Genomic DNA, 23,843 nt, shown 5'->3' with positions numbered 1-23,843 from the left:
TAATATTCCTGTCTTTTCCTTTGCTCCCAGGAGAGTTAGAGAAAAATGTGCCAGGCTCATTCATGCTGCCCAAGTAAATGAGGTACAGTAGGTGGTGACCCAATCTCAGTCCATTTCTGGTTTTATTACAACCAGAAGATTAATTGTGGCTAGTTGCCTGTATTTTACTATGAAGAATCTAAAAACTGGCCAACTTTTAAAGACTCGGTTTGAACAAAAACCTTTAATCTCCAAATGGTCTCCCTTAAGATGGTCCAGTGAAATATCTTGGGGGCAAGGACTGCAATGGCCAGTTCAAAGAAATTGGTTTCTTGATTACCTGTTCCCTAACTGCCTTTAAGAAGGCTTAGAGGGAGTGTACCACAAAACAAAGGGATGCTGAGAGTTAGACCCACTGCCACCTGGTGGTGAGCAACCACACCATGTGTCCATACTCACTGTCCTGTGTCCTTCTCCTTTCCCATCGAGGTAAGCTCGGATAGTGGCCAGCCCAGCATATTCCCCTTGGGCTCCACTGCAAAGATAAGAAGGAGAAGCATCAGGGCTTTGAGCGTCTTTGCTTTCATTTACTCATTCAGTATTCATTGGGCACAGGTTCAACATGTGACAGACACAAAAACACTACCCAACACCATGGAAACCTCACCTAGGATCTGCACAAGCACAAGGGACTCAAACAACCACAGAATGGCACTTTGTGTACTAAAGTTCACTCACTGCTACTCAGAGATGAGCCTTTCAAGCCTCGCTTAGGACTACGCACCTAAGAATTCATTTCTATTGTAGAAAATTGCAAAAGTATACAGAAATAGAAGAATATAAGGAACTGCCGTGTACCTATCACTCAGCTTCAACAATTCTCAGGTCTTTTCCTAACCGTTTCCCTCACTACCCCTCAATCAGAACTAGATTATCATTTAAGTAGGCTCCATGCCCAACACTGGGCTTGAACTTACAACCCTGAGATCAAGAGTTGCATGTTCTACAGACTAAGTCAGCCAGGTGCCCCAAACTATGTTATTTTGAGGCAAAATTAAATACCATATCATTTTATCAATTCAAACTTCAGTGTGTATTTTTCAAATATAAAAATTATTTTTAAAAATTTAACTACAAGGGCTCCTGGGTCAGACAGTTGATTGAGTGTCCAACTCTTGGTTTGGGCTTGGGTCTGATCTCAGGGTCGTGAGATCAAGCCCCACATTGGGATCCATGCTCAATGTGGAGTCTGCTTTAGACTCTTGTTCCCTCCCTCTCTCTGTGTTCTCTCTCAAAAAATAAATCTTAAGAAAAAAGAGTAAGTCCAAAAGGAAGAGTCTACAACACTCAAAGTTAGAGATTACAACAGGGAATGAAGATGAGGTGCTTAAGATCCCCAGAGAAGAGTCTGCTTGGGTTTCTCTCTCCCTCTACCCCTCCACATGTAAGTGCACGCTCTTTCTGTCTAAAATAAATAAAATCTTTAAAAAATTTATAAATCCAATCATTACACCAAAAACCACAATTTCTCAATACCACCACGTTTTTAGTCAGTGATCAGATCACTCCAAAGGAACTATGCACTTTGAATGTGGCAACATTCCCATTAGTCTCCTGGGTGAGACTTCTCAGGCACAACATGAAGGTGGCTGCTAGAGGCTGGCCATACCCAACTAAGCAGTCCTTGAAGGCACCACTTCTAGAGCACAGTTAATGACAAACAGTCCAGTGAGTGATGCTGAGTCAGTCAATCATAAACTGTTACTTAATGTTCTCAGTAATCTCTGCAGGAAGGAAACGGAAGTGAGTAATAGTTTTTTAAATCCTATTCAAAACGCATATTTCCACTATTTCGCAAAATTATACCATTCTTTAACTCTGTAGAAGGCCTAATGATTTTGGCATTTCATCCTTTCTAATCACCCTGCAATACTGAGATCATACTCTATAAGCACAAGGCTTACGAATAAACTAGATAAACTTTCATTTCCAAACCAAAAACTACAATTTTGAGCACTGGAATTTGAGGGAACGCTAGGACAAAACCAGCTGGATCTGAAATGTTTGCAAATTATTATGGGGACACGGATGGTCTGGTATCAGGAGACAGCAGAATTGAGGGCTTAGGAGAGGGCAGAGAACAGGAAAACATCTGGAGGTGAAGAGCTTAGAGTGTGGTTGGAGAAAGAGAAGGAAAGTGGTGATCTGCAGAGCAATAAAATAGGGCCGATGAGCTAAGTAATAGTAATAAGTATAAACTGCTCTGTTAATTAAGCACTTCCTATTTACCAGGCACTCTGCACAGAGGAAACACAGGGAAACTGTAGGCCTTGTTGTGGTGGCTGCCACCAAGCATATTCATCATCTTATTTAATCCTCACAATATCCCCATGAGGCAGATACCATTGCCCCATTTTGCACATGAAAAAACTGAAGTCTGAGGATGACAGACCGCCATGGTCATCAGTGGCAGGTTCAGATGTCAGCACAAGTTGACCTTTCAAGGAGGCTCATACTTCCCATGCTTTCCCAAGGATTCCAAGCCGTGGTTTTCCTTCACAGAACCCTTGTCTGACTGACAGAATGAAGAGGTTTAGCTACACATAACAGCTACAGGTCTGTCCCTGTAAGACCCGGGGCACCCAGTTCCTCCTTGCTTACACCAAGCAAGCTCTGCCTCTGCTCTCTTCCAGGAGAGAGGCAGACACCAGTCTTCCATTTTCCTGGCTTTAGATAAACAGTGGCAGGGAGGATCCCTATGTGGTTCAGTGGTTTAATGCCTGCCTTTGGCAGGAAAAAAAAAAATTCTAACAAAGAAGTTTCAGTGAATAGCTGAGCATTAAAAATGTAAGCAACTTGGCAGCCCGGGTGGCTCAATGGTTTAGCGCTGCCTTCAGCCTGGGGAGTGATCCTGAAGTCTGAGGATCGAGTTCCACATCAGGCTCCCTACATGGAGCCTGCTTCTCCCTCTGCCTGTGTTTCTGCCTCTCTCTCTCTTATGAGTAAATAAATAAAAATCTTAAAAAAAAAAGAAAAGAAAAGAAAAGAAAAGAAAAGAAAAGAAAAGAAAAGAAAAGAAAAGAAAAACAGTGGTAGGTCACGTTTTTATTCTGGGAGCAGAAAAATGAACACGCTTCAGCAAACCACCCACACTACTAGTTACTTAGCCTCTCTGTACCTCTGTGCTCTCATCTCTAAAATAGGGATAATAAATTGTACCCATATGCTGTCGTGGTATTCTGCTCACTATTCTGTTAATACAATCTTATACGTGTATGTACCTTGAAAATGACTGTAGAGCTCACATTTACTTTGTGTGCCTGTCTTATCTCAGAGCGTAAGCTTGAGATCTAGGTCTCAGAATATACAGAACAGTACTCTGCATGGAGTAGCTCAGCAATAAATACAAAGCAAATTTGCTCAAAATTGAGCTCCCATCTTCAGTCCAGGCAGGCAACACTGAAATCCTTTCCCCCATAAGAAGGGTCCTCAAAAAATGGCCCTGTATTTTTCTCACAACTTTTGCTCATCTTGTTTCGTTGGAAAGCCAGTCAAAGTGTTCAGACCACGAATGAAAGAGACTGGAACTATGAGCCAGTAATCTAAGAGAAAGGCAATATGCTAAAGACTTGATCACAAATGCTGGATGTGGCAACTCCTAAGTACAAAAAAAAGGTATGTTCTAAAGGCCACGGAAGTCTTATTACTGGGGTTCTATTAAAATAAGGGGAATTGGGGCACCTGGGTGTCTCAGTCAGTTAAGCATCTGCCTTTGGCTCCGGTCATGATCCCAGGGTCCTGGGGTCCTGGGATTAAGCCCCGCATGGGGATCTCTGCTTAGTGGGGAGGCTGCTTCTCCCTCTGCCTGCTACTCTTTCTCTCTCTTGTCAAATGAATAAATTTTTTTAGAGGGTCATTATAAGTGCCACCTGTTGTTGGAAAAATATGAAAAGTAGCTGCTTGACTCCATAACCCAAAGTGAGAGTCTACATGTGGAAAATTCCCACATGTGGAACAGCCCCAAGGATAGTGGTTTTCTTTTTTTTCTTTTTTTTTTTTTTTAAAGCTTATGTATTTTTTTTTTAATTTTTTTTATTTATTTATTTATGACAGTCACAGAGAGAGAGAGAGAGGCAGAGACACAGGCAGAGGGAGAAGCAGGCTCCATGCACCGGGAGCCCGACGTGGGATTCGATCCCGGGTCTCCAGGATCGCGCCCTGGGCCAAAGGCAGGCGCCAAACCGCTGCGCCACCCAGGGATCCCGGATAGTGGTTTTCTGACATCTATTTAAATTGAAGTTGTTGGTGGCCTGGATCTGCAGACCTGGCCACAGAAAGAAGGATACCAGTGGGTGGGGAGCCTTAGACCCACAGAAGCGCCAAGTGAGTATAAGTTTGAAGTGTCTTAGAAAAAGAAGGTCCTCCACTCATGGCATTTATTCAGGTTGATGAAAGAACTGCTATATATTATACTGCTTAACACATAACAAGTGAAATCTAGCAGACTACTTCCTCCAAAACCCAGACTCATTTATAGAGTAGAAGAAGCTAAAACAAGTGCAATGTCCCACAAGGCAAAAATAAGATACAGTTGATGCGATTCAACAGTTTTGGAACAATTTTACTGAGATTCTATTAGTATCAGTGTAGCATCCTAAGAGCAATTTCAGGCAGGTACTCACTGTGAATTTATCAAAAAGGGGAATGGGGAAAGAGGGAATTTTAAGATGACATGACAGAGTCAGGGTGATAGTTCAGCTCTTTGCAAGACTAAACAAGAGTTTAAGGACACAATAAACGTCAAACATTATCATTTTACCTTTACTAAGAACCCTGGTCAAAAAGGTTAGAATTTATAAGTACTACAAGTACCTATCTATCTAGTTCTATCTAGAAGGGTTAAATTTTTAGATCTTTGGAACAAATTTTTATTTTTACTTTAAGATTTTATTTATTTACTCACGAGAGACACACACACAGAGAGAGAGCGAGAGGAGAGAGAGGGAGAGAGAGGCATAGACACAGGCAGAGGGAGAAGCAGGCTCCCTGCAGGGAGTCCGAGGTGGGACTTGATGCCGGGTCTTCAGGATCACACCTTGAGCCAAAGGCACTGAGCAACTCAGTCGTCCCGACACTATTTTAAAAATACCACCATCAAGTGCTCAGGAAGTGACCAAGTAATCCGAGTGAAACATTAGCTAAGAAACTGACATGGTAAATCTGATCCTATAAAAAAAAAAAATCTGATCCTAGTAAGATGCAAAACAGCTACTGGGTCAAAATGACCCACTTTAGTCCATGGCAACATCCTAAGTCACTCCCAGAAAAAGAAGCTTAGAAAACAAAAAATGGTACTGATTCCTATCTTACGAATGGAATAAACAGGGTGAATGACAGTTTTCCAATACACATACCTAGGAAGCAGTGGGATTTTCATCAATATGATTCTGTTGCTTACCTTGAGTACCCAAACACTACCTGGATCTCCATTCCAATGAGCTTATAATAAAAACTTCTCAACATATCATTCTGGAATGTTCTTACTATTCTGCATCTAATTTGACATAAACTAAATTCTATATTTAACCTTCTAATTCTGGTTAAAAAACATCTGAATAGATCCACCTGTTCTAACCATTCTGATAGCTGAATAGTATCTTAAAGTAGCCGTTCTCAAATTCCAAGTTCCCAAACAAAGCATTGGCATCACCTGGGAACCTGATAGAAATGCAAGTTCTCAAGTAATGAATCAGAAAATCCTGCATGTGTCATCAAGTGTTAAGAATGGCTGCTCCAAGTCTTACAAACTGTGAGAATCAAAATACACTTTAGAGAGTTAAGGAAATTGGGGAAGGTGAGGTCCTCCACCTCACTGCATTCTATGTCGCCAAAGATGGTTCTCTTTATCCTTCACCCTTCTTTTTCTTCTTCCTGGTGTTCTGAGTGCTTCCTTAGGAAATCAGTTTTTAACAAAGAGGGTCTCTGCTATTTGGCCTCCCAGAGTTCTGAGGGGGGTTGTGAAGCTGCACCAAGTTCAGTAGGAAAGCATTATCAGAGATTATTAATAATATGAGTCGTTATAGAGCTAACAGTAACATCAATCATGAGCTCAAGAAAGGGGGTGTGGGATGTGGCAACTATCAGGCGTTTGATTCTCCTTATGGTGAACTGTAAACTGTCTGGATGGGCAAATGATGGTAGTGACTTAGTCTTCAAAGGGCACTTTCAAAGCTCAGTCCACTAGGAGATATTAGTCCTCTAACTAAACCTTCCTCTTTTGCTGTTTCTTCCGGGCAACATACTCTCCAACCCAATGATGCACATCAGAGTCACCTAAGGAGGTTATTAAAAACCCTGATTCCTGAACTCCCCCCACACGAGAGGAAGTTTTGATACAACTAGTTTGTGGGGTTAGGAGAGTATCAATATTCTTCAAAGGCTCCCAATCCTTCCCGCCCCCCCGCCCCAACTAATTCTAATAAGCAGCCAGAACTCTGAATACCAGCAACCCGAGTGGTTTTCACCGTATGGTAGCAAAACCAGCATATTAACATCATCCAGAAATTTGTTAGAAATGTAAGTTCTCAGGCCCCAACCCAGACTTACTGAATCAGAAACTCTGGCAGTGAAGCTTAGCAATTTAGCCAGACACCCAGGTGATTCTCATGCACGATGAAGTTTGAGATCCATAGATTGCACCATGTTTGTTTAAGAACCTTCCAAGAGGAGATTCTGGGAAAGCAACTGACAGCTCAATCTACTTTCAAGATCATAGTTTGCTGTTTTTAAAGACAAAAACAACTTCCTTACTCTTACATGCCAAGGAGCTAATAATAATACTGGCTTGTCTTTCACTTTGGATATCCGTGGAAGGTGTTAATTACTGTTTCTGTCTGCCTTAAACATTACATCATAATTCTAAACGAGCAATTCCTGGAGTGTATTTGTGAGCTGCTGAATAATTTTAAGAGTGTCATAGTGTTATGGAGAAATAAGTCAAAACAAGTCATGCTGGGCATAGCAATTTTCTTCACTAAACTGGAAATGCTCCCCAGGTTTGTAGATGGAGTAAATAAATAGGAGAAATGGGGACAAGTTGCTTGACATTTTTGTTTCAAGTCTTTTAAACACCTTTAGAATCTAACACTCCTAGGAAATAGACCATGTAAAAGTTTAGCCACATGAGTGAAAAATTTCATGCCAGAATTTATCATACTAAATCCCTTATCAACTGTAATTATTGGTCATTCCTCAACTTAACCTCAATCAGATCAATAACATTGCATTTGCTTTCTTGCTTTATGGGAGAGAAACCCACATCAAGACTAAGGAAGAAGCCGTGTAGAGGTCTCAATATCCTGGGTGCTAATCTTTCCTCTGAGCTGCTGAATTCCCTTTCAGAAAAAAAAAAATCCACTGAAGAGAAAGGTCCTATGGCAGTCTATATCTAGGCAGAAACTATTAGAGAAAGAACAAGAGCCTTCCATGAGCATAATGTAGAACTGTACTGGATTAGAAGACAGTATGAAGGGCCCAGAAATCCAAACAAGATGGAGCAGTCAGGGCCATGTGCAGAAACGCTCAAGTTCATGCCTGACAACTGTAGCTCTCCTACAAAGTCATCTCAGAACCAGAGAGCTGTGTTCCGAGTCTACATGGTGTTAAAGATTATTCTATTCTGCAGAGCTGGGTTCGTTGCCCTTTGTTGCAAGACTTTCTCACTTTATGTTTGAGTTCTATGTTGCTGCTAAGACTGAGGCAGTAGTGGTTTGCCTCCAGCCCCAGGGCAAGTGTCAAAGCCAGCTTCGTCATGCCATTGGTTGATGGAGAAATCCTCTGAGATCAGGAGACACAGGGGAGAATGAACCTGCAAGCATCTTACACTGTGTTTACTTGCGTCATAATATGCATGTTCCCACAATAAAAATAACTTATTTTTACATTATATATTAACATGTATCATGGTTAAAAAGATTTTAATGATTTAAAAAAGCAAAAGTACTTGGGAGGAGAAAAATAAAAATAGAAAAATAAAAAAGCATAGGACAAAAAGTACTAATCTAAGGTAACTAAATGTTCTTCTTTTCATATACCTATTCCCACGTATACCTCTGCATTGATATATCAAAGTCAGTATGGCCATTCCTCAAAAAATTAAAGTTACCATACATCCAACAATGTCGCATCTAACTATATACCCAAAAGTATTAAAACCAGGAACTCAGGAATTTGTATACCAATGTTAACAGCAACATTATCCACAACAGCCAAAAGGTGGAAAAACCCAAATGTCCATCAATGAGCAAGGAGATAAACAAAATGTGGCCCACGCATACTGTGGACTATTATTCAGCCTTAAAAAGGGAATGTTGACACATGCTACAACATGGATAAAGTCATTATGCTAAGGGGAATAAACCAGATACAAAAGGACACATATAATTCCACCTAAATAACATACGTAGAGTAGTCAAGTTAATAGCCACAGAAAATAAAATCACGATTGTCAGGCACTGGGTTATGAAAAAAATGAGGAGTTATTGTTTAATCAATACAGAGCTTTGATTTGGGAAGACAGCAAGTTATGGAGATGAATGGTATTGATGGCTGTAAAACAATGTCAATGTACTTTAGGCTATTGAACTCTTAAAAATGGTTAAAATGATAAATTTTCATGTTCTGTGTATTTTACCACGATAAAAAAATTTAGAGTTGCAAAATATTATTAATGCTACTTACTAAAATTTTGCCTTTATCTTTTAAATATCATATGATAACAAAAATGGAAAAGAAACATTTAGATGCAAAACTTTCTGATGACTAGACTCTAGAACTCTATAGACATACTGACCGATTCCAATTAAATAGAAATGAAAACACCAGGAAATGGTCCCTGAATGATAATTGTGACTACACCGCATATTTAAGAAGTATAATTTCAGGGCAGCCCGGGTGGCTCAGTGGTTTAGCGCTGGCTTCAGCCCAGGGCCGGATGCTGGAGGCCCGGGATCGAGTCCCACATCAGGCTCCCTGTGTGGCGCCTGCTTCTCCCCCTCTGCCTGTGTCTCTGCCTCTCTCTCTCTCTCTGTGTGTCTCTCATGAATAAATAACTAAAATCTTAAAAAAAAAAAAAAGGTATAATTTCAGTGGCTGACATAATACAGTAAATTCTCCCTTTGTACAAAATTTTCAAGAAAACTTGTACTTCTTTTTACAATGATTATGAAGCCTACATCAGCACCTTGGATTGGAGTGGTCACTATCCAGCAATAAATCAGATGAATTAAACAATAAATAACCCTGTGGTAGACTAATAATAACTTAGAATATACATTATGAAACCTGGATATATCATTCACTTGAAGAGAAGGTTAGCACAAATAAACGAAGAGGATTAGAACAAGATAAAAATAAACTCCCTTGCATATAGAATATATGGTGCATCCCTTCTTCTTTTCCCCAAACCTTAATCTCTGGAAGCATGATCTATTTTCTCAACAAAAGAGAGGGCATTTCCTCATCTCCCATAGCAGTTCCTACTAAGAACATGAAATATCCTTCATCTAAGCTTCAACTTCCGGCACAGCTCCTATCACTTTCAAATTGGCTCTTGGAAATGAGTGTTCTAGCTGGGAATCTGTATAAGTGGAGAAGGCATCACTGACAGAAATGACATCCTGATAAAGATCTCCTTCCTTCCTATAAGACTGCGATGGGGTACTGAATCTCACTGCCAGTCATATGAGTGAGTTCAGCAGGACAGAGAAAGAGTGTTAGGTATATTAAGAAAAACAACAGAAAAACTTTGAAGACAGTGGTTCCTAACCTTGCCACCCAATTGGGATCACCTGAGGAGCTTTAAAGAACTAGTCATGCCTGTGTCGACTCCCTCACCCCTGTCTTTCCCTATCAAGATTATGATTCAATCTGGGATTGTGATCAGGACAACAGAATCTTTTTATAAATTCACAACATGAGTCCAATTTCCAGCCAAGATTGGAAACCATTGTGTCCTCATTCTTAGATCAGTCTTTCAGGACCCTGGCTGGGCCCTCAAAATGAGCTGCGAAAGTTAAGATAGTCCTAACAATTACTCTCCCATATGACACAGAAGATGTAATCCTATGCCATCACTAGAGGGCGAAGTTTCTTCATTTTCAACATTTAATCAAGGTATTATTGCCTCAGATTAATAATTCACTCGGGTTCCTCTTTTCTTAAAAGGGGGAGTGGGGGTGCTGGATGAAGATATTTTAACGAAGGCATGAAGCCTGACTTTCACGAATGTCATTCCTTCCTTATTTGCCATATGCTCCCTTCCTATAGGGTTTGTATTTTGTAGGCTACACTGTTTTTACAAAGTGCATGGTTTTGCTGTATAGTTTATGTTGCCAAACAGGAGGTAGGACTGGATTGTATCTAAGATCTGGTTACTTTCTGTTTCAGGGAGTGAGAAGATAAATGTCTGTTTTAAAATTGATTTTTGGAGTACCTGGGTGCCTCAGTCAGGTAAGCCTCCAACTCTTGGTTGTAACTCAGGTCATGATCTCACAAGCCCCACATTGGGCTCCTCACTTGGTAAGGAGTCTGCTCGAAGATTCTCTCTGTTGCTCCCCACCCCTCAAATAAATAAAGCTTTTAAAAAATCATCTGATTAAAAAAAATTTTTTTAAATGAATAAAAAATTATTTGATTTTTGTATCTTAAAATCTGGATTTCTAAAACAAGCTCCTGGGTAATGTCAACGCTGAGGCTGCTGGTAGAAAATTACACGTTGAGTGGTGAAAGATGAAGAAAGTGGCAGAAATGCAACTCTTCTTCTGAATATACTTAAAATGTGAACTCATGCTGATAAAAGTGTTTGTCCATCGATCTATTCCCATGAAGACATATCACAAAAACCCAGTGGATTCGAAATTAGCTGTATACCATTTTGCTTTTAAAAATAAAGTTTCTTGGGGCACCTGGGTGGCTCAGTCAGCTAAATATCTGCCTTCGGCTCAGGTTATGACCCCAGGGTCCTAGAATAAAGCCTCGCATTGGGCTCCCTGCTCAGCAGGAAGCCTGCTCCTCCTACTTCTGCTCCCCTTGCTTGTATTCTCTCTCTCTCCCACTGTTGAATAAATAAATAAAATATTTTTTAAAAATAAATGAAGTTTCTTAGTCCTAATCCCTGGAAATTATGATCAGTAGGCCTCAAATCGAACACAGACATTTGTACCTTTAACAGGAATCCAGAAAATGTTGCTAGAGCCCTCTGCTTAAAAATAAATAAAAACCACTATTTGTAGAAGTTCTTACTTTACAGAAGCCAGAGGAAAAAGGCAGGGGACTTTCAAAGTTAGTGACAGAACAAACCAGTACATAGTTCTCCAGCCCCTACTGGATTGAAACATTGTTGCTTGTTAGGAGTTAACATTTGTGCTGGATTCTGATTCTTGTTCTATGTCATTGATGGATATAGTAACTAGTTTCCAAAGATGGCCCACAATAAATCACATCTCTGGACAGTCACAACCATGTGTTGTGCCCTCCTGCATTCAAACTGGTCTGGCCTTGTCACTTGCTTTAATTGATAGAATGCTCTGAAGTGATGCTGTGAAACTTCAGAGGCTGAGCCTTAAGAGGTCTGCAGCTTCCACATTCTTCCACCGTGGAACACTCCACTTTGAACCTAGACATCATTCAGGGAGGAATAAAGCTCAGGCAACCACATGGAGAGGTCTACATGAACAAGAAACAAGGCTCGGGTCAACATCCTCAATTGAGGCTGCCAGCCAACAGCCCATCGTTAACTTGCCAGCTATGTGGATGTGGCTACTTTGGACCTACCAGCCATGCACCCCAGGGAAGTTGAACTGTCTACTCGACTATCACAATGATACAAAATTGTTTCAAGCCTCAATGTTTTGGGGTGGGTATTATACCATAAGAGATAGCTAAACTGACGGGAGAAGAAATCTCATACCTGTTAGGCTGGAAAGAGATTCGGTCATAGCCCGTGAGTTCACACAAGTCTTTCTCAAGCTCTCGGAAAAGTTGCTGATAGCCTTGAGCTTGGTCCAGAGGCACAAATGGGTGGATGTTTGCAAATTCTTTCCATGTGATAGGCTGAAGAACAACAGGGGAGAAAACACATGCATATGTACAATTGTAACAGTAATAACAATACTAACTTTAATAATGATGATGATGACAAAGTGCTTACTATGTGCCAGGCACTGTTTTAAGCACTTTAAATACAGTAATTCATTAAATCTCACCACAATTTTACCAAGTGCTATTACTACCTTCATTTTATAAGTGGGTCACAAAGGCCTAGAAAGGGAACTTAGACAAAAATGCAAACTTTTTCTATTTTTTCAGGAACAAAAAGTCCCCAGATATATTTGTATACATGAAACCCAATGAGTTGTTTCAGGTAGTTTATCTGAACTCCTATACAGCACACATATTATTCTCTCTTCAACGAACAGAATAAGACACAAACAAAAGCAAATGGGGAAAACTCTTCTGATCACAATATAAAATGATCTCCTCTACCTGATATGATTTGTCATATCAGAGTAATCCTGTGGAAAAAAGGAAAGGGACACCTGGGTGGCTCAGTGGTTAATCAACTGCCTTCGGCTAAGGGAGTGATCCCTGCAGTCCCGGGATCCAGTCCCACATCCGGCTCCCTGCATGGAGCCTGCTTCTCCCTCTGCCTATGTCTCTGCCTCTCTCATAAATAAATAAATAAAATCTTTTTTAAAAAAGGAAAAAGACAGTTTTGCTAAAATGGATCCTAGCCTAGTAGAGCTACTTAGCAACCACAAGAGCAGGTTACATAAATCTGCTGTTGATAAAAGAAATAAATGAAAACCTCCAATCTCTACCTATCTGGTACTGTGAGTGGATTTCTCGAAAGAAGTCTTAAGGTTCTAAATTCTACTGAGCTTAACAACTGCAGGTTGCTAAAAGCTTTTTACATCCAGGTTTAAAAGGGGGAGTAGGAGGGACACCTGGGTGGTGGCTCAGTGATTGAGCATCTGCCTTTGGCTCAGGTTGTAATCCCCAGGTCCGGGGATTGAGTCTGGCATCAGGTTCCCTGCAGGGTGCCTGCTTCTCCCTCTGCCTGTGTCTCTGCCTCTCTTCTCTCTCTCTCTCTCTTTCTCTCTGTCTCTCATGAATAAACAGATACAGTCTTAAAAGGAGGGGGGATAGGAGTGGCACCTGGCTGGCTCAGTCACTAGACATGTGACTCTTGGTCTCAGGCTTACAGTTCAAGCCCCATAATGGGTGTGGAGAGTACTTAAAGATAAAATCTATAAATAAACAAATAAACTGGGCAACAGGAAAGCATAAATGTTATATATTTTTTTAATTTTTAAATTTAAATTCAATTAACATAAGTGTATTATTAGTTTCAGATAATTTTACTTATAAATTTAAACAATCAAGTTGCAACAAAATTGGGGTTTCTCATAGATTGAACAGCAAGGTAAAGATGGGATGCATGGGTGGCTCAGTTGGTAACCATCTGCCTTTGGCTCAGATCATGATCCCAGGGTCCTGGGACCGAGCCCTTCACTGGGCAACTTGCTCAGCGGGGAGCCTGCTTCTTCTCCCTCTGCCCCTCCCTGCCCCACTAGTGCTCTCTTTCTCTCATGCAAATAAATAAATAAAATCTTTTTTAAAAAAGAATAGTAAGGCAAAGAATTATTCAGGTAGTTATTTAATCACAGTCCTAGTAGCTTTCTCTAGTTATCTACTTATGTACAAGCTAGAACACTGCTCCTCATAAGTTCCCTCTTAAGAAGTGTCTTACTTACTGTGAGTTCAGATGAGCTGTTGAGCTTCATGGTGCAGGACCCCTTCAAGGACATCCAAAATGTATCACGTTAGTTATTTCCTCTTGACCCTCTATCCCCCCACACAGCCACCCCTTCATCCGTCTTTTGCAACCCAAAGATATGGGACCAGGGATGGGATTCGAAGTAGGAATAACAATTACCAGTGGAATCATGCTGTGAACAAGGGAAATGTCTTTGTTTTCCAATTTCTTCATATATCGGACAATGTTTGTTTCTGAGTGATAGCTGTAAACACAAAACACGTGATTTGAGGCATTATAATGAGATAAGAGTCCACATACATCCTCCTGATGAAAGCTAAGACACACAGATCTACCTTCAAAATACAGATCAAATTGAGCCAGGGGCAACATGCCAATAAAGCATCAGAAGGAAGGACATGGAACCCTCACCCCCACCCCGCCCAATCTCAGGGAATACACTAGGACAAAAAGCTTCTGTGGGCAGAAGAGGAAGAAGAGTGGGAAGAGGATGTTGAGTTCCTGGATATGAACTTCAATCTGGCAACCAAGCATCCATACTCCCCTCTTCCTTACGAGTGGGCATAGGGGTTACACTGCCAATGGAGCAGAGCCATACCAGGGGGTGGCTTTGTCAAAATCAGGAATGGAATCCTTATGGTAATGGTTTTATTAGTGAGCCACAGCTGAGCCACAATAACCAAAACCACATCATAGTTGGATCCAGAAGCCACACTCTAGGGGTGCCTGGATGGCTCAGTTGGTTGAGTCCCCCACTCTTGGTTTTGGCTCAGGTGATGAATCTCATGGGTCATGAGATCAAGCCCCATGTCAGGCTCCGGGCTCAGTGGGAAGTCTTCTTAAGATTCTCTCGCTTTGCCTCTCCCCCAACTTACACTCTCTCACTCGATCTCTCTATAATAAATAAATATTTAAAATAATTGTTTTTTAAAAAAAAAGCTGCCACTCTATATCCTACTCCCAAGCCACACAAACCTGTTGAACACTTGATGTGTGAGGAATGAGCTAGTTCTCTTGAAAGCAGTTCCTGGAATACCTCTCTGCTCCTCACCCATGCTTTCAGCAACCAGCTCCTATTTGGAGAGACCACAGACTAAATGGCAAGAAGCATGCCTGCAAGCACATGTGGCGATCCAGGCTTCTATTTGGCATGAATCCCAACAAAGCACTAGAGATCTACTACCACCGCCCAACCCCCTAGCATTTGGCCTGGTGAGGTAACAGGTATCAGGAGTCACGAATTGTGGCAATTTTTCAGAGCAACATTTTTAAATTCTATTAACCTTTGCCAGAGGAAAAATGAATTAGTCTTCCACCCCCAAAAGACTTATCCAGCATGTTCCTTGAATAATGAAGCAAGTTCCAGTAAGTTATTTTAAAGAGCTATCAAAAAGTCATGATGGGGCACCTGGGTAGCTCAGGCAGTTAAGCATTCAAATCTTGACTTCCACTCAGGTCACAATCTCAGGGTCTTGGGATTGAGCCCTACTTCCAGCACTGTGCTCAGCAGGGTGGCTGAGATTCTCTCTCTCTCTCCTTCTGCCCCACCCCTCTGCATTGCACAGACTCACACTCTCCCCTCCCCCATCAAATAAATAAATCTTTTAAAAAACAGTTATGATGGGGCGTCTGGGTGGCTCTTGATTAAGAGTCTTCCTTCAGCTCAGGTCATGATCCTAGAGTCCCAGAATGGAGCTCGCCCATGGAGCCCCACCTTAGGCTCCCTGCTCAGTGAGGAGTCTGCTTCTCCTTCTGTCCCTCCCCCTGCTCCTTCTCTCACTCACTCTTAAATAAATAAAGAAAAATCTTTTTTTAAAAAAGTAATGATGACAACCTTCAAGTGGGGACTCTCACTTGACACTGCTTTTATCTTTGAGGACAATTCTAATAAAACACATATGCCAAGAGCATTCAGTGGGCAAAAGGGCAATCTCTTCAACAGTCAATGCTGAGAAAACTGGATATCCACATGCAAAGGAGTGAGTTGGACCCTCACCCTACACCATATACAAAAACTAACTCAAAGTAAAGACCTACATTTAAAAGCCAAAACTATTAAACTCTTAAGAAGAAAACACAGGCACAAATCTGCAAGATCTTGGATTCTCAAATATGACACCAAAAGCATAAGAAACAAAAGAAAAAGTGAATAAAGAGGACTTCAATTAAATTTAAAAACTTTTATATATCAAAGGAGACAACCCACAAGGGCAACCCAGGTGGCTCAGTAGTTTAGCACTGCCTTCAGCCCAGGGCCTGATCCTGGAGACCCGGAATCAAGTCCCACATCAGGCTTCTTACATGGAGCCTGCTTCTGCCTCTGCCTGTGTCTCTGCCTCTCTCTCTTCTCTCTCTCTTTCTGTGCCTCTCATGAAGAAATAAATAAAATCTTAAAAAAAAAGAAAAGAAAAGAAACAACCCACAAAGCAGGAGAAAATGTTTGCATATCATATCTAAGAAGGGCTTAATATCCAGAATATATAAATACAATGGCTTGGTCTCATTCTGCTCCAGGCTGATAGTACAGCTACCAAGAGCCCTCGGTGGGTGCTCTATAAATTTCCCTTAAATGTATGGAACCTGTGATTAAATTTAACAGAGAGTTCTAGGGAGAAGATGGCTTATTCAGTCCTATTTATTAATTAAGGCTTAATACAGTGTGATATCTCATTGATGATTTACAACTGTTATCTGGTACTCAATTACTCTCTTAAAGAGTACATTGACAACCAGGATGCCACCATTCAGTGCTCTGGAACCACTGGTATAATAAACATTTCCTTCCACTGATCCATTCAACCATATTCATTGAGTGCTTCCTGTGCACCGGGCCCTGACTGTTGTGATTAACATCTTGCCCCTGGTTACGTATGTAATGACTGCTCCATCTTTCCATCTTCATCCCAGGGAACTGTAGTATTTCTCCTCATGTGGCCCTGATGTTTTTCATTGGTTTTAGAAACCAACTCAGTCACATTTAACTGCCTACCCCTAGTTCACATTGTAATCTTCCTCCTTAAGCTTTTATTGTTTATTTTGCCAGTGTCTCACCTCTGACCCCATCCTCCCTGTTCCTCAACTATGCCATCTTAGATTGGAGAACTCCTACCATCATTGTTCAGAACTCAGCTTAGGACAATTTCTCCAAGTCTTGGTGAGAAGCCCTTCCTTTGTGCTCACAGAGCATCTTTGGATATTATCTATCATAACATATCACTTGGATTTGAATCTTGTGAGTGTCTGAGTCCCCATTAGACTATAAACTCTATTGGGCAGGAATCATGTCTAATTCAGCACCATCCTCAGGGCCTAGTATAGTAGCTGCCACGTACGCAATAAATATTCAATAAATGCCACAAACTCAATAAAGGTGTTCAATAAATGTTACATGAACAAGTATTTTCCCAGAACAGACATAACCAAGACGCCAGGGCCATAATTCTCTGTATCATGGACAGTTTCAATTGAATACCATTAACAATGCTCCCACATAGCCTGGCTGCAAGGTCCTAGCTAGGGCCCACAGCAGTGACTATAGCTATCAGGGATGGTCAGGGGTAAATTGTAATAGCAGGCCACCCAATGTCACACTGGACCCACAAGAGGCCAAGTCATCTTTGACAACACCTCAAACAGTCATTATGAGAAATGTATCTTTTTTTAAGGTTTTATTTATTTATTTGAGACAGAGAAAGTGACAGAAAGCACAAGCAGGGAAGAGAGGAAGAAGCAGGCTCCCCATTGAGCAGGGAGCCTTACTTGGGGCTCCATCCCATGGCCCGGGACCACGACTCAAGCTGAAGACAGATGCTCAACCAACTAAGCCACACAGGCACCCCAGAAATGTATCTTCTTAATATACTTACTGCAGATGACTCACAGCCAAAGATCCACAACAAGTCATCCAGATCTTTTTCATTCACTGTTTCATCAAGAGAAATCCCAAGCTATAGAAATGAAATAAAAGGGAAAACATTAGCCCTAATCACCAACACCAGTGGAGAAACCCCAAAAGGTCAATGGGAGTTAGGTGCTGGATAAAACTCCCAGTTATTCCAAAATATCTGGGTGCCATTATATCCAAGTTTGGACCTTAGGTGAAGATGACTAGATGAGTACCAGACTTCATAAAATTTAGAGTTTTGTGAGCCACTTCTAGACTCTCGCAGTCTGGTATCTACAGGCCATCCTTATTGACACTAGATATATTTACCCTTTTCTTCCCTTAACTTTATCACTTATCATACTCATTACCTTCAACAGTCATATTTGAAGGGTATTATGAGCAAAATATGTGCCTAAGAGTCCCATACACGAAATCACAGTCTTAAGTAAAACTAAGAGTGAATTATTCTTTATTTGAAAGTCACAATGTTATGAGTTGGAAATGAAAATTTTTTATAAAGTATAGATTGGGGATCCCTGGGTGGCGCAGTGGTTTAGCGCCTGTCTTTGGCCCAGGGCGCGATCCTGGAGACCCGGGATCGAATCCCACATCGGGCTCCCGGTGCATGGAGCCTGCTTCTCCCTCTGCCTGTGTCTCTGCCTCTCTCTCTCTCTGTGTGACTATCATAAATAAATTAAAAAAAAAAATTTAAAAAAAAAATAAATAAATAAATAAAGTATAGATTGTTCCCAAGATTCCAAAACTGATTTTAAGAAGAAAATTTTTAACAAGTCAAGAAATTTTTTTTAAGATTTTTTTTTTTTTAATTCATGAGACACACAGAGAGAGAGGCAGAGACACAGGCAGAGGGAGAAGCAGGCTCCATGCAGGGAGCCCGACATGGGACTCGATCCCGTGTCTCCAGGATCACACCCTGGGCTGAAGGCGGCACTAAACCGCTGAGTCACCCGGGCAACCCAAGAAATTATAGAGTACTGTAAAAATGGAAAACTTTTACTTACTGTGCCATCCTCGAAGAGCCGAAAATTGACTTGCCGCTGAGTGGCCCGGTCCAGGACCTCCTTCACTGAGCAGCCACACTGAATCTTCAAAGTGTCAAAGAATAAGTCATGCTGGAGTTGATGCCCTGCTCGCTTGAGACCTAGACAAGATAGGAGAGCCACCAGTCCCCAATATAGAAATCTGCTCCTCGGCCCCTGACATTTTACAGAGAAATAAAGAGGTAAATTTTTTCTAAAGATTTTGTTTGTTTGTTTGTTTTAGAGAGATCATAAGCAGGGGGAAGAGGGGACCAGTAGACTCTGCGCTGAGTGCAGAGCCTGAAGTGGGGCTCCATACCATGACCCTGAGATGACCTGAGCTGAAATCAATAGCAGGATGCATGGGGCACCTGGGTGGCTCAGTCAGTTAATTATCTATCTTCAGCTCAGGTTATGATCTAAGGGTACTTTTTTTTTAAGATTTTATTTATTTATTCATAAGAGACAGAGAGAGAGAGAGAGGCAGAGACCCAGGCAAAGCAAGAAGCAAGCTCCATGCAAGGAGCCCGATGCAGGACTCGATCCCGGGTCTCCAGGATCATGCCCTGAGCCAAAGGCAGGCATCCAACTGCTGAGCCACCTAGGTGTCCCTACCTCAAAAAATTCTTAATGAATATCTTGCTTTTCTACAGATTGATATCCATCATTATTTTTAATGTCAATAGAATATTCAAATATATACATGTAACATAATTTGATCAAATATCAGGCATTTCGGCTGTTTCTAAGATTGTGGTATTATAAACAATGTTTCCTTTTTATTATAAGCAATGTTTCAATGAATACCCTTTACATCTTTCCCTGATTATTTCCTTTAGATACATCTCTAGAATTAGAATTTTTGGGGATCCCTGAATGTCGCAGCAGTTTGGTGCCTGTCTTCAGCCCATGGCATGATCCTGGAGTCCCGGGATCGAGTCCCACATTGGGTTCCCTGCATGGAGCCTGCTTCTCCCTCTGCCTATATTTCTGCGTCTCTCTCTCTATATATATCTCTCTCTCATGAATAAATAAATAAAATCTTAAAAAAACAGAATTATTTATTCAAACTATAGGCACATTTTAAAAGCTTTTGATATGTATTGCTTATGTGCCCTCATAAAACTTGTACCAACATCAGCATTCTTTTTGTCTTTACCAAAGTAATGAGAAAACACTATTGTTTCAATTTACACTTCCTTAATAGTGAGATTGAAATTTTACATATTTATTGCCATTTATTTCTATATTTGCTTCTTTTAAAATTACATTTAGGCACTTGGTAATGCAGTCAGTTAAGCACTTGACTTTGTTTCAGCTGAGGTTGTGACTTCAGATCATGAGATGGATCCGACCCTCTGTCAGGCTCCGCACTTAAGATTCTCTCTCCCTCTCCCCCTGCCCCTCCTCCTAGTTCTCTCTCTCTGTCTCTCTAAAATAAAATAAATAAATCATTAAAAAAATAAAAACACAATTTAAGTCCTTTCCCTATTTTTCTGAGTGATCATCCCTTTTTTAAGGGGTTAGGGAGTAAATAAGGTATCTTCATATTAAAATTTTTAATGCAGGGGAAGCCTAGGTGGCCCAGTGGTTGGGCGTTTGCCTTTGGCTCAGGGTGTGACCCCAGAGTCCCGGGATCAAGTCTCACATCGGGCTCCCTACATGGAGCCTGCTTCTCCCTCTGCCTGTGTCTCTGCTTCACTCTCTGCGTGTGTCTGTCATCAATCAATAAATAAAATCTTTTAAAAAATAAAAAATAAAAATAAAAATTCTAATGCAAAATAAGTAAATAAATAAAAACTTTTAATGCCTAGTGTATCAGAAATGTCGAAAGTTTCTTTCAATTTTTTTATACAGAATTGGACATACAGTGAGTTTTTTACTTACTCAGTCTTATCACTCTTGTTATGTCCCAAAATTATGAAACAGATAAGTGACTCACCTTCAGACAAAATCAAAGTCGCATTATGTACCCTCCTAGCAATACGCTCCAGCCCACGGGAACCATGGTAGATTGCAAACATGGCAGCCATGTTTGCCAAGAGAGCCTAAAACAACAAAGAACATTAAGAAATCACATTCAACAATGTGTTGAACACAATTAGCGGGAAGGAGTATTATTTTCACTTGAAGTGTCAAAATTGAAAACAGAGACAAAACAAAATGATCAGATTTCCTGCATTCTCTATTATAGTAGACAATTGTTTATAACCTCTGACTATCTCAGGAGCAAACACAGGATCCAAGATCCCCTGGAGTCACGATATTAAACCTTCAAATTTGGTCACTATAATGGAGGAGTTTCATCCATGCAATATAATCATGTCACACATAAGGGGGAAGATAGGGTTGTCATTAAACATTGAGAAGCAGTATTTCATGTTGAAAAGACAAGAAAAGCAATAAAGGTGTCAGGAAAAAAAATGAGATCCAAGAATTTTATATTCAGTTAAACCGGTCTTTAAGGATAAAAGCAACAGTAATTTTCAAATACACAAGAACTCAGAGCAGCATTAGAAGCTGAAATTCAGCCAACCAAGGGATGAATGGCGATTGTGTGGCAAAGGACTACCAAAAATGAAAATGCAGGACACAAGGGAATAAAACCAAAATGAACTGGCAGGATTTATATTAGAAAGAAAAAATCAGAGGCTCTTGGTTATTCCTAGCGCAAAGCAAGGTCACTTTCTCAGGTAAAGATATCTCCCTTGACTACGGGATTAAGGTTTCGCAAAAACATTTACAGGGAAGCATGTGTTTTTTGTGTAACAGAAAATAGAAAGGAATCGATCAGAATCTCTCAGAGGTAAGGAGCACAGACAGCTCCAGGGAAGCTTCAGTGAGAAAGCCCTGCATGGGGAACAAAGAAAGGCCTCATTATGATGGCATATTGAGTTAGGGAAAAGGATAAAAAGAGGATGGCTATGATTAGAGACCAAATGAGTGACAAAGTGGCAAAAAAGGATGGAGGCTCATCTCGTGCTTGTCTTGATCCCTTCCCTTATCTTCTTTATCACCCTACATCCTGCCAATCAGCAATCTAGCCATGCAGTATCATCCCTGCCCCCAGGTAACTGGTCCCAACTCAAGTCTCAGATTCCTCTCCTGCCCAGTCTAATCTATTCTCCCACTGCCACTCCCATTTTACTGCTCCAGTACCATTTTAGTTTCTGAAGTTTCCAGTCCCACTAGGGACTTTTCTCCTAATGTCCTAAGTCAGTTAAAATCATCTTCCCAGCCAATCACCCCAGAGTAGGAAGGGCATCTAAGAAAACATAGTGCTTTAAAGTTGGATGATGTTCAATATAGGTCCTATTTTGTTAGGTACACATTTTCCCTGCTAGGCTACCAAAAAGAATCCAAGGAACCACTGCAAAACAAGAAACAGCTCTCAAAAGATGCTAGAAAGTGAAGCCCACAGTCAATAAAGACAACGCAGAGGAAAGGAAGACCCCTGGGGTGCCTGGGTAGCTCAGTTAAGCAAGTGACTCTTGACTGTGGCTCAAAGAACACAAAAATAGACTTTCTTGGACCAAAATTCTGAGAGTATAGATGCTCTGTGGACTCAGTATAACAATTAAATAAATACAGAAGCACTACCACACCTTCCAGTTATGGAGAGGGCAAATCAAACAATCTATGACACTGTGTATCCAAATGCTTACAACTACTGCTGGGGAAAAAAAAAAAAACTCAGGCCTGATATTCACAGAGTCCTCTGGAATCCTCTTATCACAAAAACCTTGTAGAGAGTGGTTCATGTCCCTTTTTAATGTAGAGATGATTCTTCTCCACAAACAGGAGACTGTATCAAATGACTGGCCAACAATGTGATGACAAATATTAAACAATTTTTAGAAATCTTAGAAAGATGTTAGAATTCCAAAGAAGGGATGCCTGGGGGCCCAATGGCTGAGCGTCCACCTTTGGCTCAGGTCATGATCTTCATGTCCTAGAATCAAGTCCCACATTTGGCTCCCCACAGGGAGCCTGCTCCTCCCGCTGCCTCTACCTATGTCTCGGTCTCTCTCTCTCTCTCTCTCTCTGTCTCTCATGAATAAATCAGTAAAATCTTAAATATAAAATAAAAAATAAAGAACTCCAAAGAAAGTTCAGGAAATAAAGACCAAGAAAATTCAAATTTCCCAGATAATTTGGACAAACTTAATATAATCAGTAGACTTAAAAGTTTTTAAAAAATAATCAAAAGCTCGTGATTAAAGGTTGCTCAAAACCATTAGTTCTGGGACGCCTGGGTAGCTCAGTGGTTGAGCGTCTGCCTTTGGCTCTGGGTGTGATCCCAGAGCCCTGGGATCGAGTCCCACATCAGGCTCCCTGCATGGTGCCTGCTTCTCCATCTGCCTGTGTCTCTGCCTCTGTGTGTGTCTCTCATGAATAAATAAAATCTTTAAAAAAAAACAACACATTAGTTTAAGAGAAATGCATATGAAAACCACAATGAAATATCACTTCAAACTCACTAGGATGGCTATAGCTGAAAAGACAGGCAATAACAAGCATTGGTGAAAATATGGAGAAAGAAATTACAACCCTCGTAACACTTGTGGAGGAAATACAAAATAATGAAGCCACTTTGCAAAACACTCTGGAAGTTCCTCAAAACTACCTCAATGTAGGTTCATAACACGGCCCAGTAATTCTACTCTTAGGTATATGCCTAAGAGAACTGAAAACATATCAACTCACAAAATCTTGTACATGAATGTGTGTAGTGGCTTTATTCAAGGTACCTAAAAGTGGAAACAACCCAAATATCCATCACTTGATGAATGGATAAACAAAAAGTAGTATGTCCATACAATGGGATATTATTCAGCCTTTAAAAAAAGAAGCACGGATTCATACTACAATAAGGATGAACCTTGAAATCGTTATGCTAAGTGAAAGAAGCCAGGCACAAGAGGCCATATATTGTAAAATCCCATTTATATGAAATGCCCAGAATGGCAAATACATATAGAAAGAAAGTAGTTAGTGGTTCCCAGAGGCTGCAGGGAGGGGAGAAGGATGGGGAAGGATTGCTTCATGGGAACAGGTTTCTTTTGGGGATGATGAAAATGAAAAGCTAGTAATCATTACA

The 23,843-nt window shown here is 40.8% G+C and overlaps 1 protein-coding gene across 1 annotated transcript in view; it reads right to left on the bottom strand.

Moving 5' to 3' along the window:
• The window catches only part of GLDC (glycine decarboxylase), a 91,471-nt gene that overhangs the window by 28,753 nt on the left and 38,875 nt on the right, over positions 1 to 23,843 (bottom strand). Inside the window, exons 9-16 of the mRNA XM_072728399.1 lie at positions 20,685 to 20,790; positions 18,725 to 18,864; positions 17,683 to 17,763; positions 14,792 to 14,889; positions 13,976 to 14,060; positions 13,794 to 13,835; positions 11,948 to 12,090; positions 439 to 514 (exon numbers count right to left, since the gene is read on the bottom strand). Of these exons, the coding sequence (XP_072584500.1) occupies positions 439 to 514; positions 11,948 to 12,090; positions 13,794 to 13,835; positions 13,976 to 14,060; positions 14,792 to 14,889; positions 17,683 to 17,763; positions 18,725 to 18,864; positions 20,685 to 20,790 (771 nt within the window). The remainder of the gene's footprint in view (positions 1 to 438; positions 515 to 11,947; positions 12,091 to 13,793; positions 13,836 to 13,975; positions 14,061 to 14,791; positions 14,890 to 17,682; positions 17,764 to 18,724; positions 18,865 to 20,684; positions 20,791 to 23,843) is intronic.

The sequence above is a fragment of the Vulpes vulpes genome, chromosome 12 (assembly GCF_048418805.1).
Source record: "Vulpes vulpes isolate BD-2025 chromosome 12, VulVul3, whole genome shotgun sequence".
Taxonomy (NCBI): Eukaryota; Metazoa; Chordata; class Mammalia; order Carnivora; family Canidae; genus Vulpes; species Vulpes vulpes.
This window is presented reverse-complemented; position numbering and strand designations above follow the sequence as displayed.